The sequence below is a fragment of the Mastigoproctus giganteus genome, chromosome 7, assembly GCF_048544385.1.
Source record: "Mastigoproctus giganteus isolate SK-2022 chromosome 7, ASM4854438v1, whole genome shotgun sequence".
NCBI lineage: Eukaryota > Metazoa > Arthropoda > Arachnida > Uropygi > Thelyphonidae > Mastigoproctus > Mastigoproctus giganteus.
Genome location: NC_143581.1, coordinates 83,790,218 through 83,808,118, shown reverse-complemented (window position 1 = coordinate 83,808,118; position 17,901 = coordinate 83,790,218). Strand labels below are relative to the sequence as shown.

Here is a 17,901-nt window from a genome sequence, read left to right as displayed (position 1 = left end):
TCCCAAATTTTCAACAAACTACCATCCTGTTGCTCCGAACTAGCTTTCTGTGCAAAATCCTGGAGAGACTGATCAACACCATACCCGCCTTATATGGTATTTGGAGGCAAATGGGCTCCTCTCCAGAGTGTAGTGCTGCTGCCAAATCACCCAGTCCACTCTGAACCATTTAATTAAACTGGAAAATCCACTCGGGATGCTTTCCTAAAACAGGAACATCTGGTTTCTGTATTTTTTGATATGGAGAAAGTGTATGACTCAACTTGCAGATTTGAAATCTTAGAAGACTTCTATAACCTCGGTCTTAGATGGCATCTGCCTGTTTTTATTAAAAATTTTTTAGCTAATTGGTCTTTCCAAATTCATGTAGGATCCTCACTCTCTTGTCCCCTTTGCCAAAAGGAGGTGGTACCCCTAGCTTCAGTAATTAAATGTGATGCTTTTTGCCATCAAAGTGAATTCCATAATAGAACAACTTCCTCCAACTGTAAACAGCACCCACTATGTTGATGGCTTTGGTATATTTTCTCAGTCATGCAACATGAGGGTCATTGAAAGTCAACTGCAAAAGCCATTAATTGCCTTAATTCTTGGCCCATTGCTCATGGTTTCAGATTCTCTTTGCAGAAAACCGTTTGTATAAATTTTTGCCATAGAAGCCGAATCTTCATCCTGAACCTGAATTGAGGCTCTGACAAAACACTATTCCCATAGTCCAAGACACAAAATTCCTGGGGCTTGTATTTGATGAAAACTTGACCTTTCTTGAACACATCCATCAACTCTGGAAAAAGCATGAGAGACTTGAATATTATCCGTTCTCTCTCTCTCCTCTACATCTTGGGGTGTGGACCGATGTGCTCTACTACACATTTACCTTTCACTTGTACAATCTAGGCTAGACTACGAGTCCCAAGTATATAGGCATCAGCTAGAAACATTGTACTCCAATGGGCACACCCTGTCCATCATCGGACTATCTGCATCACTACTGGACCATTTTAAACATCTCCTGTCCAGTGCCTATTCATGGAAGCAAATGAACCACTGTTATTGCTTTGGTGTAAGCAGTTGTCCCTGAATTACCCTTTGCCTACCCATACTTTCCAACTAAAATCCATGCCAGACATCCTACATGGACATCCAATTTTGAGCCATGTTGAGAAAATTTGTACATATGCATGTCAGACCTCCATTCGTCCTTTTGGTATTTGTGTCCAAGTCCAAGCGCTACTCAGAGTTTCTGCTTTGGTGATCAAGCTTGCTCGATCACCAAAGCAGCCACTTCCAACCTGGCATGTTCAAATTCCAGCATTCGACTTTTTCCTCCAGAACTGGGTAAAGCAGTGTACTCCATTGTCTGTCTACCTCTATTCAACACACCAAAATGAAAATTCTGACTTCTTGTCAGTTTCTACAGACATCTTGAGGTCAGAATCACGTGTAGGATCTGCTGCTATCTTTGCAGACATTACTATATCTGAGCAGATTCTCCCTGAATGTAGCATCTACACTTCAGAGCTGCATGATATTGAATTAGTCTTGGATCACATCAGAACTTGTGAATACGAATGGTTTATTATATACTACAATTCTTTGAGCATGTTACAGGCTTTATTATCTTTGAGGTACAATCCTCATCCAATGTTGTCTCGGGTTCAGCAGAAGATACATACTCTATATGAACATAAATTTGATATCTACTTCTGCTGGATTCCTAGCCACATTGGAATCAGGGTTAATGATTTCATTGATACCGAAGCAAAATCAGCAATTCCTACTAATCATCATAGCCCATCAGTCACCTATACAGACTACAAGCAAATAATACACAACAAGATTCATTTCCATTAGTAGAATCCAGGGAATGGATTCAAATCTCAAATAATTACATCAGATGAAGCCTGTAATCAAACTGTAGCAGTCTATTCTTTGCAGGTATTGTAAAGAGGAAGTTGTTCTTGCTATACTGCTCATAGGACACAGTTATCTGACACATTGTTTTTTTTTTTTTTTTTTGTTGTGGGCCACTGATCCTCCTATGTGTGAGTTCTCTGGAATCATTTTATCCATTAAGCATTCTTTAATTGTCCGCACAGATTTTATTTTAACCATCTGATTAAACCTTATAAACCTGGTCAGATATTATCCGACAAGGACAACGTGTCAGCTATTTTAAAATTTTTACAGTGCATTATTTTAAAATACACTGAATGTATATCAATGCAAAAGATCCTTAGGGGCACCTACAAAAATTTCAAAGGAGTAAATCTGAATGGTCACAAAAAAATGAGTCATGGATGTGATTACGTCATCCACAGCTTCTTCCAGACATGCTTCCCAAGCTCCCACCACTAATCTGTGCCAGGAACTCACTAGTAGTGTGATTATAATGCATGACACATTTTTTTGTGACCTGTACACTATCTCGAGTTCTAGTGAACCAATTTACAAAATTCCAACTTGCATTCATTTAAATTTCATCAAACTGCATTAGCCAAAAAAAAAAAAAAATCATGTGTGACTTGTACGCATGAAAGACGTTTTATTTTATGTGAAATAAAATGCTTGGAAGGGGTTAGTGAAACCCAAGCCAGTAGCCTAATTACCCATTTGATTACCCTTCTTTTTTTTTTTTTTTTTTTTTTTTATAGCCATTTGTTGAATAGAATGATGTCACAATCCTGCAGTTGATCCTGCAGGAAGTATAAATGCCATGATGCCAAGATCAAGTGCAGAGTGTTCTCAGGAGCATCAAGCAAGAATGAAAACGACAAAACCTAAGAAAATAGAAACGAAGGTTGCAAGTATTGGGTACCTCAATCAACTCTGTTTTCCAGAGACAGTTAGATATGTTGCGATTGAAAGTATAGATCAAAGCCATTAGATCTCTTACTTTAATTATCATAAATCCATTGTAGTTGCCTCCAAGGATGTTTCATATAAAACCATCTACCACACATGGTCGGCACAGACTAAGATTTTTTTATTATGTGTATTGTCTTTTATCCTTTTATTTTTAACTCTCTCTCTCTCTCTCTCTCTCTCTCTCTCTCTCCCTCCAAACTTGTCTTGCCGCATAATAGCCAGTGTTGCTAATACATCAAAAAAAAAACGTAAACATGAACCTGTTTTGCGTCTTTACTTTAGATTCTCAGAAAAGACAAAAAGAACTACAACACTATATAGTCTCTTGTAAAGTTCGTAAACAGTTGAAAGAGTTCATCTGTAAAATAATCCAAAGGAAGATATGGCCAGTTTACTCATTCAGTGTGCCGCAATTTTCGTTACATTGAAAAAATCAACATTCTGACATCCCAGCATTCTGAAAATTTGTACATAATGGTTGAAAATTAAAAGGTTAGAATTCATTGCTAAAAGCAAATACTTAGTTTTTTGCTGAACTGTCAATCAGAACAAATCCTAAAAATTTTATAAAAAGTTATTCATGTGTATAACTAACATTAACATCAGCAAAAAACAAATAAAACTGTGTACCAAGTCTACAAATGCTAAGCATTGTCAGTGTGTCAATATCAAGTATGTAGCCGCTTCATTTGTCGCATTTGTTGGTGGTGACCTCTTAAGAATGCCTGCCCATGTATTGAAGTAGCAAATATGTTAAATAAAATATCAAACAGGTTCAATGACTACTCCATTTTCTCTTTTTTTATATTTTCTTTTAGTGAAGAGTATTTATCTTTCTAATAATCTTACACTCAGTTTAGATTTCTGTACTGATTTTATAGGCCCAGAAATCTTTGATTTCTGTCAGTTTCTGGTCATTTAAAAAGTGTGTGTGTGTGTGTGTGTGTGTGTGTGTGTGTGTGTGTGTGTGTGTGTGTGTGTGTGTGTGTGTGTGTGTGTGTGTGTGTGTGTGTGTTGAATAATAAATGTATCTTTTTAAAATGAACAGAAGATTATATTCTGAATGTTCAAGTAACAACTCATCTTTGTGCAATGAATAATTGCTGCTATTGGCTAGAAGGTTAGTACGGGCAACCCCCCCATATAACACGGTTTCGTTCTAATACAATTGATAAATTGCGGCAATCCTCACACAACACCTATATAACATGGTTTTGCTCTAACACAGTTAGAGAATTTTGGTAAACCCTGCTATTATGTTGGATGTAATTTTTCAATGATTCCACTCTTTTTGAATCCCCGCTGTTGACTCTCCAGTCAAAAAAAAAATATCGAGAAATCCCCATGTTATGTTCTGTGCTATTGAACTTATAGAAAAATCTAGATTTCAAAGTTTTGTTACTATTTGATAGCACACAAGGCCATCCAAAAGATTTAAGTCATCCAAACATTGAAGTTATGTTCCTACCACCACAGTTGTAGGAATGGCTGAATGAAAGAAGTTGTTAATACAACTTCTTTCATTCAACCATTAGATCAAAGCCACCTTTAAAACTCATTACTTCAGAAAATCGTTGCAATGGATTTTGGAAAAAATCGATTCCGAATCTATTGAAGTAATGGAGGCATGGAAACATTTCTCAATTGGGGACTATATCAGAATTATAGCTTTATCGCTGAAAGAAGTAAAACCACCAATGTTAAATGCGTGTGGAAAAATATATGATCATAGTTAGTTCATTCGGGAAACTTGATCGAACTGGAAGAAAATGGAATTGGTACAATAGTAGAACTTGCTAAGTCAGTAGGAGGTGGGGGGCAGGTTTTGATGATATGACTACTGAAGCCCTCGTGGTTAGCACAGTTGGTAGATTCACTATCCTTCCCCAGACCTGTTGTAAAACACCTGAGTTTGAATCCCATCGATGGCGGGAGGAATTTTTATGGGTCTTTTTCACAACGTGACTGAGTTAGTTGAGCTCAGGCAAGGGTAGCATGGCTTTTTCGTTCAGCAAAACAGAAAATCGACCTCAGGACACACAATTTATAGACAATATACACAGAGTAACATGGCCTTAGTCACGTGCTCCTAAAAAAAAGATATGATTACTGAAGACGTTCAAGAATTATTGGTAGAAAAAGAGGCTGGCAAAGCAGATTTGGTGAAAATGATATCGGAGGTAAACCAAATCAATTAAAAAGATAATAGAGCAGATGAAAATTCTAAACTTCCAAATTTTACACTAAAAAGCATACGGGAAGGTATAAAGTTAGCCTAGCAATTAGAATCTTATTTTTTGAATGCAGATTCTTGGAAGGAGCCCAATGTTCAAAAGGGAGCTTCAAAAATACCTAGTTCCATACGATGAAATTCACAAAGATTTATTGAGCAAAAGCAAACAAACCCAGATTACTGATTTTTTAAAAAGAGTAGAAGATACACGAAATCTACCAAGAATACCACGTCTAAATGCCTTTCACAGTCATAGAGAGAGAGAGAGAGAGAGAGAGAGTGAGAGTGAACACAAGAATGGCAATGAAATAAGTGAAAGAATAGCATTTCATTTTCATTAGTATACAAAGGGAGAAGCAGTTGATGTGAGAGAGAGAGAGATTTTTTTTAGTTCTCTATTTAGTCTCTTGAAATACTGGTAACTAAAAATCAGAAATCTGAGTGACAATTTGTCCATTGCTTACAAAATACATTGAACACAGTTTAAGAGTGCTTAACTTATGCTTATTAGTAAAAGGCTTGGGATTGAAAACATTATCAGCAAACAAAAATGGAAAATACTTTCGTGATCTAAAAAAAGGACCCCTGTTGGATTTTTACTTTCATAAATGTAATTTAGTGAAAAATCAAGAAAATTGTTTTGCAGTTCTTAGATCTTAAGATAAGAGTGTTCCGTTTTTCTAATAAGGCTCATTATACAGGACTAAGAAAAAGTACAAAAAAGGGGGGAGGTTAAGTTTTGAAAGCTAACAAAACTAATAAAAATACAATCTTTTAGACAACTGATACCAAGAATAGCAAATCAATAAACATTCAGTATTAAATATATACAATTTAATCATTATCTTACATTATATGGGAGGAATTTCATAAATAAGAGCTCATAACAGGTTTTTTTTTGGTTAAAGTATGTTTCACTGTTCATTTTGCATTAGTTTGTGAGACACAGTCATTACATGTTCCCTATTTAACTGCATGAAAGTTGCAGTTAAGTAGGGCACATCAGTCTAGTAACGAGTACCATTTGTGATGGGGTTACAATACTGTCTCTGGTAGAAAAACCAACTAACTCACTCATAGAATAAGAGAAAATCATGATGTTTTTGCAATCACATGCTTTTCTTCCAGTTATTCTTTTTCTACTAGGCTTCTGAAAAAATACTAGTGGGTTCAGTGTGTTTCTTTTCCCAGACTGGCATTGTCTGTGTATTTAGGATCTTTCAGGTTTCTTGTGAAGTTTGTTCTCTTGGGCTGTGTATGGTTTGTGTTGGGCTGGTATGGTATCAACAGAGTTGTTAGTTAGCAGAAAAGGGGTTCTTATAATTTCAGAGTTTGTTGATGCCTTCTAGAACTTGTGACCATTCACATAAATATGACTTAAATCGCATTCAAGGGGGGGAGAGAGGGGGGGGTCTGATTTCTCTGCTGATCATGTTGAATCTGATGGATTTTTATGTATGATTTGTCCATGCATGTTCTCCTACATCTGCATATAAGTTGATATACTGAGCCCTCTGTGATTCTAGGTTGCATCCTTTTGCTTGATGAAGGTACTATTTTAGTGAATTGGAAGCTGTGTAGTAAGTGGTTATATTGCAAGTCTTGGTAGTTCTCTGGCTGATGAGTAGAATATAAGGAACTGTAATAATATGCTCGAAATTTAGAAGATTTTGGGTTCTTTTTGTTGTAATTTAGTTCTGATAGTTTCTTGGATCACTTTTCATATGTGATCCAAGAAAGAATAACTACCTGATCAAAATGTTTCAAGTTGCCATTCTATCTTGCTAAATATTTTATCACTCACAGTTCTTGTTCCATTTCAGGGCTTTGGGATACCATTACAGCCCAGACTTTTGATACCTGATCCAAGAAAGAATGGCTACTTGAGGTATTATTCATGTAGCCATTCTATCTTGGCTAAATGTTTTATCATTTGAGGTTCTGTTCCACTTCAAGGCTTTGGCACACTATTAGAGCCCAAGACAAAGCATTTAATTACTCCTTTTGGTTGAGTATGGATCAGAAAATGTTAAGTTGAGGATAAGTGACTGTAAGTTTCCTACTTACAGATTTGGTGATTTTGTTCTACTGTCTTATTAATAAGATAAGTAATGGCAGCTTGTTAGAATCCTGAAATGGTGCTGGAGATTGGTTAATGTATCACAACTGTGCTGCCACTCATGCCAGACTCAAAACTTGAATTTCTGCCCAAGGATAACAATGGTATAGTTCCCTGTACATATTCCATATGATTTCTTTTCTCTTAATATATCAGAGATTAAAAGAAAGTAATAATAATAAAAAACAGGCTCTAGAAATGCATCCAATAGCAACAGAATTGCTAGACTTGATTTAGTACAGTTGTGGCACTGTATCCACTGATTCAATTACCCGCAGTTAACCACGGGAAAAAAAATGAAAAAAACTTAACACATACTACTCGCGTGTCCAATACAATGCTTCCCTTTATTTTTTACAATGTCACATATGGTTCTGTCACCAACATTATAATGGTTCTTTAAAGATTTAACTGATGCACCATTTTCAAACTTTTGATTAATTTCAAGTTTTTGTTTAATTTGAAAGCAACCCATCATTTTCGGGATTTCTAAACAAAAAAAATAATTATAATAATTAATTACTATTAAAAAAAAAAAAAAAAATTCCAACATCCCTGACATAAATAAAACAAAACAAAATTTGGCCTTTAGCAGTGTAATGCACTAAATCAAACTAAACATTTGGTCTCTTTTTTTTTTTTGTTTTGAGCGGTAGGTGTTGAGACAGCGGGGATAGCAAGATAATAGGTACACTAATCTCCCAATGACCACCTATAACACCGGTTCTTGTCACTTATTTACGACTTGCAAAATATCTGTTTGTACCTATTCCAGTTATTATTTGAATTCTATGATTTCTGGTTGATTTTTTTTTTTTTTTTTTTAATTTGGAGTCTTGAAGTGTCCCAGTTAATTCAATCCTAGTAAATCGAAAATCTGCTGTACTTTATTATTACCATATATGTACAAGAAAATCACGTTATATATATGGGTCAGCTTATATCCACGGTAGGTCTTGGAATGTATCCCCGTGGATACAAGGGTCTTACTGTATTTGGAAATTTGTATCTTGCATTTATGTTTACCTGCATGTTTAAGGAGCTATACAGTGAATAAGTCATGTTGCTTATGGAATCCCTATGCTTTATCTCTACTTAATCAGATATTCTTTATAGGAATATTATTCAAAGTAAGTTGCATAAGTGAAAGTGTATTAATTTCAACATATTAAAGAAAATTAAACCAATTACTACACACACACACACACACACACACACACACACACACACACACACACACACACACACACACACTTTCAATCTACACATATGAATAGTAGTATACTACTCCTTTATACAATCACTTTTCTGTCTAAACAGGAGAAAGTGCTGTGTGTAGAATACAAGGCATCCCCTCCCCCAAAAGACTACAATTTCCTTGCATCTTTTAGATTAGATTAGATGTTACCCTTACCCAATATCAAATGTATGAGTGGTTCTTTAGAATGCAGAAATTAGGGTTATAAAAGTTACTTAGTATTCACATTTTCAATATCAGAATAGTAATGTGAAATTATCAAGAATTTCATCATTTGGTGGTGATATATGATTTCCTATTTGCAATAGACAGTGCTCAAAAAATGTATTTTCAAATAGATAATACTGTTGAGGGCAGGAGAAACTGTTATTAGTATTCTCATTGTACTTAAAAGGCAAAGTATATACTTGAGGAAGATTTACAGGTGTATCCACAATTTTTTGCAAATTTATTTTAATTAGTGTTAAATCACCATAGCTCAAAGTGTATCACAAACTTGTTTAAAGCTTAAATTTTGTTTGTAGGGAGTTGTGGTGTTCTTGCAGTAGTGCTCTGGAATGGTGGGAAGTAACACAAGCATATAACCATTCTACTGCAGTTATGTCGATGATAGGATATATAATTGGATTAGGAGATCGTCATCTTGATAATGTTCTTGTGGATTTTGGAACAGGAGAGGTAAATTTTTATTCCAGTATTATTTGATAATATCAGTTACTTTCATATCGTTCATATTCTGAAAAATTTTTTTTTTACTCCCAAATTAATAACAAAATGGTGGGAGGGTGCTCTCTGCTTTGAAATGAAAAGGTGAGCCTAATGAATTTGACTGTGAATGTAAATCTGAACTTAAAAATGTGTATATCTGAGGGAAAGAGGAAAATATTTTTATATAAATAAAATTTTAATGTAAATAAATTTCAAAATAATAAATAAATAACAAATATGAAATCTGATATCTGCAGTTTCTGATCAATTTCCAATGATAGTTAAGTAGAATATTTAACCATCATTATTAAATATTCATGGAAGCATTTCAGCAAAAGATATGTGATATGGAAGAGTGCTATCATGGAATGTGATGCCGACCGGGCTAGCCGGGTGGTAAAGTGCCTACCTAGCAACCCAAAGGTCGCGGGTTCGAATCCCGCCTCAGGCTTGGGTCAAAGTACTGCAAAACCCTTGGGAGGTGCATTATGGCCACAGAAGCCGACCGATGCGCCAACAACTACCAAAAAAAAAAAAAAAAAAAAAAAAAATGGAATGTGATAGTTAAATAGAATATTTAACTATCATCCATCGACTCCATCAAATGAAACGATTTCTTTAAATATGCCAAAAATGCAATTGTAAAAGAGCATTATAGTGATATATGACAGCGTTATAGTCAGATACGGGTTATAATGTAAGAACAGCGTTATAGCGACTCAGCGTAAAGCGAACCGCGTTATAACGGGGGCCTGCTGTATACCTGGTTTTCTGACTCTCAAAGGGAGAAAAGAATGGACCAGGTTTTTTTTTTTTTTTTTTCCAAATTGTCTGAGTGAGGCATATAATCAACCTTTTAATAAAGAAGAACTGGAAATGGCCATTTTCTATCCACGGCAAGTGTGATTGGACCAGACACAATCATTTATTTCTCTATTTCAGTTATATATTTCTTGAAAGAAATGTTCTGGACCCTTGTTATAAGCCAATTGTCCTAGTCTTTCCAATGTGACCACCAAATACGGATGGATGCGGAAAGATCAGGGAATCACCACCGCATATCCCCGGAGTAATATGGCCTTAGTTGCTAATGCTCCTAAAAAAAAAAAAAAAAAAGTCTTTCCAAAGCCTTGAAATGATCCACATATTCCAGACAGTTATCCACCCAAAGTCTTGACTAGCTATTAACATAATGTGCTAGAACATATGGTGAATGCTTGACTATTCTAGTATTGGGGTGGACTGCTTTTCAGAATTCACTGAGACTTTCAGAGTAGCAGATCTACTTGAGATTACCTAATTAGACTTCAATGTATATTTTTTTTACGCCTTTCTGTAGTCAGAACATCTGGTATCGGCTTTCTTTGTCATCATGCAGGTTTGTAATCAAAATACAGTACAGCAGGCCCCCGTTATAACGTGGTTCACTTTACGCTGATTCGCTATAACGCTGTTCTTATATTATAACCCATATCTGACTATAATGCTGTCACAGATCACTATAACGCTCTTTTACAGATTGCATTTTTGGCATATTTAATGAAATCATTTCATTTGATGGAGCCGATAGCTTGAAAATGAAAAGCAAAACAGCATTAAAACATTTCCCACGCCGATTTGAGAAATTTTCTCGAATGCTAATTTAATTGCAGTGCAGTGACTTGTTACGTATTCTGAGATCAACATTTTAAATAATGATCAAGTATATTGCTTGTAATATTTGCGTTATATGCATTTATCCGAAGTCTAGTATCTCAGTCTAGTATCATCACTCAGCACAGTATTAGACATTGTGCGTAACGGACAGTTTACTTGAACATTATCTTAATTAATGCAACCAACGCAGTTACATTTTCGAAGAGTTAATAATGGCCGATAAGAATGAAAAAGCAACAATGTCTGGGCTCAGTACGAAGACTATAAATGTAAGAAAAAGACTGAATTTGAAAATTCAATTAGACGTTTTGTAGCGAATTGATTCCCGTCACCGACAAGCGGATGTGTGCCATAATTTAGGACTTGCAACTTTAACTGTAAGAACAATTATAAAAAAATAAAGAATTAATTTTAGCAGCAGGAAAGATAGCTGTTCCACTGCAAGCAACTAGGGCTAGGCCGGTTATTAGGATTGAAATGGAAAGACGTTAACTAATTTTATTGAAGATAATATCCAGTGCAGAATTCAGTTAAGTTAAATATTATAAAAAAAAAAAAAAAGAGAGAGAGAGAGAGATTAGCCAATATGATGTTCTGAAGAAAACTAACCTAAAGGAAAAAAAAAAAAAAAAAAAAAATTTGGAACCATTTAAAACTGGTAACGGCTGGTTGAATAGATTTAAAATCTAAGGAGAAGCCGCAAGTGCAGATCAAGGAGCCGAAACTTTCAAAAAAGAACTTGTTAAAATTATTGAAGAGGGGTATTGTGTGTTATACTTCTCAACAAGTTTATAACATAGATAAAGCAGGACTTTTGTGGAAACGAATGCCTAAAAGAAGTTTCATATTGAAAGAAGAAAAAAAACATGCCAGGTTTCAAAGCGGCGAAGGTTCGGGTGACTTTATTGTTGGGTGGTAACGCTGCGGGGGATTTAAAATTAATACCCCTTTTAGTTTATTTAGAAGAGAGCCAAAGTTCAACCCAAAATCAACATGATTAAATTCATCGATTAAATTAAATCAATTAAAATGAATTTAGATCAATTAAATTCATGATTTTAATTGGAATTTTAAATTTAATTTTGATACGTAAGTAGTTACCTATTTATTAAAATATTTGAATATTAAATATTTTGACCGAAATTTGTGCAACTTTTCACTACCGTTTATTATTGATTAGGAAATATCCTATGGCACTGACCGCAACTTACAAATACATATGTTACTTTATGGGAATTCAGAGCTCGGTTAGGGCGGATTCACTTAGTGCTCTGTTTTTCCGGAACAAATTATCAGCGTTAACTGGGGGTCACCTGTACTGAACTCTGTCTGAGAGAAAATCTCCCCATTTTTATTAAGAACTCTGTCAGATTGCACATTAAAATCATGGGTCTGGTCTTCGCTTTTTAACCCTTTTCAGCAAAAGGAAGGAATGTTTGTTCCGCATAGGTCCATTTTAAGCATTACATGCTTTGCTGTCAGGATTAATTCCATCACAGATCCATTTCCATCAGTAGGTTCCTTGAGTTCTTTACAAGGCATGCAAAATGCAGGTACACGCTATCTTTTGGCACATATGATAAATATTAACTCACACCATAAATGAACAGAGTATACATTTCTGTTGGATCCCAGGACATTCAGGGATTGCTAGAAATGAAACACCAGACAGATCAGCAAATGAAGCCGTACTGCAGACAGGAGAAGAAATTTCAGTACTGTATTTCGATTACAAACCTGCGATATGGCATTCTTGCCAGTTATAACTGGCAAGAAACTTGGTTTGTTTGCAAACTACAAACAAACCGTACCAAATAATGCCGAATATTGGAAACTGGGTTTATAGCACACTAAATTTGAGAAAATAGGAAACAGTACTGGCCAGAGTAAGAATTGGACATACCCATATTACGCACTCAGTTGTGAGCAGAAGAATCGCCACGACAATGCCAGACCTGTGGCAGTATCCTATGTGGCAGTTGGACTGAATGGATACTGCCAGACCTGTGGCAGTATCCATTCAGTCCAACATATATAAATAAACTGTCCTACATATAAAAATGTACTCAATCAAGGCTTCAAAGATATTAATAGGATCCATAATGCCATTACAAATGGTGTATTTATAGGGCACATCACACCATTACATGACAAATGTAAAGTACTGCATATCAGTAGCCGTAACCCCAGTGTAACATATCAACTTGGTGATACTACACTCAGGATAGTGGAGAATGAAAAGGATCTGGGGGAAAATTGTGCAGTCAGATATGAAGTTTTCTGAGCAGAGCAAAAAGGCTGCAAGGGTCAATGATATACAGGAATTTTGCTAACAGGGATAAGGGATAATTGTCCCCCCCCCCTTGTTTAAGGCAATAGTCAGACCACACCTTCAATGCTGTATAGGTCTGGAGGCCTCATTTGAGGAAGGATGTAGAGCTGCTGGAACAAGTACAGAGAAGGGCAACAAGATTAGTGAATGGAACAAAGGGTTGCTCTTACAAAGGCTTAAGTTTTGCAAATTGCAGTGTCTGGAAACTAGGCACCCACGAGGTGATCTGATTGAAGCGTTTAAGGCCTTTAATGGTTTGAGCATGCTCAATGCTGATGGGATTCTTCCTCTTGCCCTGATTAATCACCTGAGAGAACATTAATTCAAATTGAGGAAAGACATGTAGAGTGGATGTGTGAAAGTTTGCCTCTTTTAGCCAATGGTTGGTTGGTTGCTGGAACAAATCTCCATGTGTTAGCATTAGCAGAGGTATTTGATGCAAGAAAGCAAGCTTATGTAGCATCAGCCAAAAAAAAAAAAAAAACCCACTACTTCACCCCTCTGTTCGTTCAAAATACCTGTCCAGCTGAGCCTTAAACTTATTTAGGCTATCAACTTCCACGACAAGGGATGGAAGTCTGTTCCACCAACCAACCACCCGCTGGCTGAAGGCAAATTTCCGCATGTCTATCCTACATCTGTCTTTCCTCAATTTGAATTTATGCCCTCTCAGGTGATTATTCTGAGCGAGAGAAAGAATCCCATCAGCATTGAGCATGCCCAAACCATTCAAGGCTTTATACACCTCTATCAGATCACCTCGCTGGTGCCTAGTCTCCAGACACTGTAATTTGCAAAACTTAAGCCTTTCTTCGTAAGAGCACCCCTTTGTTCCATTCACTAATCTTGTTGCCCTTCTCTGTACTCGTTCCAGCAGCTCTACATCCTTCTTGAAATGAGGCCTCCAGACCTGAATACAGTACTCTAGGTGTGGCCTGACCATTGCCTTATACAAGGGAATAATCACCTCCTTATCCCTGCTAGAAAAATTCCTATATATCATTGACAATACATCATGAGCTACCCTTGCAGCCCGTCTGCACTGCTCAGAGAACTTCATATCTGCCTGCACAACCACCCCCAGGTCCCTTTCATTCTCTACCACTGTCAGTGTAGTACCACAGAGTTGATATGTTGCTCTGGGGTTGCTGTTTCCCATGTGTAGTACTTTACATTTGTCAATGTTAAACTTCATTTACCACCTCTCAGCCCATCTGCTCAACCTTTCCAGATCCTGTTGCAGCAGCATAGTGTCAGTAGTGTCCTTGACAACCCTTCCTACCTTTGTATTGTCTGCAAACTTGGACATTAAGCTTGATATACCATCATCAATATCATTTATGCAACAATAATGGACCCAAACAATAATGGACCCAACACTGAGCCCTGAGGGACTCCACTAATAACATTAGTCCACGACGAGCGTTGTCCAATGATTACCACTCTCTGTCTTCTCCCCCTCAGCCACCCCCCTTATCCACAGCAGCAATTTGCCTCCAATGTCACACTGCTCTAATTTGTGCAGCAGTCTTCCATGTGCAACAGTATCAAAAGCCTTTCTAAGATCCAAGTATATAACATCAAAGTTATTCCCTGCATCCAGTTCCTTTGTGACTGCATCATAGTATCCAATCAAATTGGTCAGGCACTTCCCCTTAACAAAACCATGCTGTGTCCGAGCTATAACTGAAGTCTTGTCTAAATGATCCTGCAGTGCTTCTTTAACTAGTGCCTCCATTAATTTTCCTGGAACAGAAGTTAAACTCACAGGTCTATAATTACTTGAATCAGCCTTTGATCCTCCTTTGTGAATTGGGGTCACATTTGCACATCTCCAGTCTGGGTACCTCCCATGAGTCCAAGGAAGCTCTCATAATTATGGCTAAGCATTTGTTTACTTCCTCTGCTGCCTCCTTTAATATAACTGGATAGATCTTATCCACGCCGGGTGCCTTTCTTGTGTTTATCTTCAACAATTTCTCCTCCACTTTACTCTCAGTTATTACAAGATTCTCTAGCTTACTGCTAGAGTTGAATACACATCTGGCTTTCCCCTCGCTAAATAACTCCTCATGTGTGAATGTCGATGCAAAATATTCATTTAGTTTGTTAGCTACCTGAGCAGGATCATCAACAGTTGACCCATCGATATCAAGTGGACCAATCTGATTCTTGCCCTTCCTTCTAAAAACAGCAAAGAGTTCTTTACATAAGTAAAGAACTCTATGCTGTTTTTCTTTGCATCCCTTGCCAAAGATTTCTCGTAATCTCGTAATCTGCCTTCGCCTGCCTAACCTCCTTTGTAACTTGGTTACAGATCAACTTGTATCTATCATAGGCTTCTGTGTCATGTGTTAATTTGTATGTATCCAGTGCATGTTTCTTCTCTGCCATATGCCTCATGAGTTTATCTGACATCCATTTAGGCCTAAACCTTGAACAATAAGTTCTTTGAATGCTTCCCATTTTGCATTTGCTGTTGGTAACATCATCAGTTGGTCCCGCTGTATAGAATTTAAATACTGTCTCAGTCCATCGTAGTCGCCTTTACGAAAGCAATAACCCTTCCCTTTACCCCTAATGCTAGTTACCTCTTTGAGTAAATCCCACTTCAGCACACTGTGATCACTGCCACCTAGTGGTTCATTTAGCTGCAGATTCTTAATGCATTAAGAATCACTGCTGATAATCAAATCAAGAGTATTCCTCCCTCTAGTTGCCTCCCGAACATGCTGATGTAGAAAACAATCATCCAATAAATCCACAAAAGCCTTGCTAGTGTGTGAGTGACCAGCCCCCAAATTCCAGTCAATATTGGGAAATTAAAATCTCCCATTATAAGACTCTCTGATTTACTGGCCCACTCTATTTCCCTGTACAGTTTCTTATTGTACTCATCAGAGTCATTAGGCCTATAGCACACTCCTACTCTCAATTTTGATCTCCCAATGCTTATGTCACACCAAACTGACTCGACACTGCACTGTCCAGCGATGTCCACTGGCTTCACTTCCTTGGATTTTATGTATTTCTTAACTAATAACATAACCCCTCCTCCCTTCCTATCCAGTCTATCCTTTCTGTAGACCTTGTACTCCCCAAATTCCAGTTCTGCATTCCTTAAATCTTTGTGACACCACGTCTCTGATATCCCAACAATATCTGCCTTTGATGTTTTGAGCAATACCTCAAATGTTATTGTAGAAGTTAACAGCTTAAATAAATTCAAGGAAGAAGTAGACAAACATTTGGATCAAATGGATGGGTGAAATGGGAAGGATTGTTTTTTTTTGGCTGATTCTGTATAAGCTTCTTGCATCATATGCCTCTATTAATGCTAATGATAATTACCCTAGCAGACCTCTTGAATGATGGAGATATTTTTACCTTAATGCCATTATGCTATATCATATCCTCTAAAGGAGTAAACACAATCAACAGACTAATCCGAATAAATATGAACCATGCTAAATGGAACTGCTCAAATCCAAAATGAGTCGAGCTGAAAGTCAGCACTTCTGAAAAACAACATATCATATGAACTGGCACATTATGACCCACCTAGTTCGTGTGCCAATAGACCCCAATACAACCAACCCCCTTTCTCTTTGGGGTTTTTATGATGAAATTCTGCTGAGAAGTACTTTTTTACATCTGTGAAAAGAGAGACCAATCCTATACTAGTGCCTGGTTATCAAATTGGAGTCCAAGTAACCCACTTCTTGAATCAAAACATGGTAATCTTTGGATAAGCACATCTGTTTTAGATTAACTTTTTTATTATTTACAACTCTTTCCCCAAGCATTGAAATAATAAAAATGAAAATTCACTTATTTTTATGATAATTTTCAATGGATATTTAATCTGATTTCTTTTGAACACTTTAATTCACATTATCTCACTGGTTGAAACAAACTTTACTTTTCCATTGGATACATTTTATTTTTTTCTCTACTGCAGCTTTTAAGGATCCAGTTTTGAAGCAAACATATCAATAGAAGAAAGCATATACCTTATAAAACATTATTATATTTTTTAAGCAAGAATTATATATGTATTATTTTCTTTCAGGTTGTCCACATTGATTATAATGTGTGCTTTGAGAAAGGTAAAAATCTTCGAGTTCCTGAGAAAGTTCCATTTCGAATGACCCCAAATATAGAAACAACTTTGGGTATAACAGGAATTGAGGTATAGTTCTCCCTCCCCCCCCCCCGTCATTGTAATTTCTTTTGATTTTGTTTTCTCATTCTTTGTTATAATCTCTAGCATTGTATTCTTCTTAATCTTTCTTAACTTTGTTAAATAGACATATATGGTGCTTATAGTTTATTTTCTTAAGTCATATGTAATATATATATTTTTTTTTTTTGTAAACTTCAGAGTTTCTCTACATATGTTCATTGTTTTTCCTAATATTCATTATTATTGCATCGCTTACACCTCACCTGCTGTTATAATTTTCCTGGTGGACGTAATGAACAGTTGAGTAAATTTTTGATGTGTTTAAAGGCATTTAAATTACTAAATCATATTCATTAAAGAGGCCTCCGGAATCAGAAATTCAATAATTCATTTTTAATATCACTATACACTGACTCAAACTGCAACATACTATAAAATAAAATAAAATCTTTGAAACTGCATTATACTGTAATTAAAGCAAAACGAAATAAAGTAAAATAAAAGTGTATATTGTGATAATATAAAATCACTGATTAAAAAT

General features: G+C 36.2%; 1 protein-coding gene across 1 annotated transcript in view; it reads left to right on the top strand.

Moving 5' to 3' along the window:
* Positions 1–17,901, top strand: part of nonC (serine/threonine-protein kinase Smg1) — a 1,411,261-nt gene that overhangs the window by 885,841 nt on the left and 507,519 nt on the right. The window contains exons 47-48 of the mRNA XM_090378365.1: positions 9,003–9,156; positions 17,247–17,366. Coding sequence (XP_090234491.1) covers positions 9,003–9,156; positions 17,247–17,366 — 274 coding nt within the window. The remainder of the gene's footprint in view (positions 1–9,002; positions 9,157–17,246; positions 17,367–17,901) is intronic.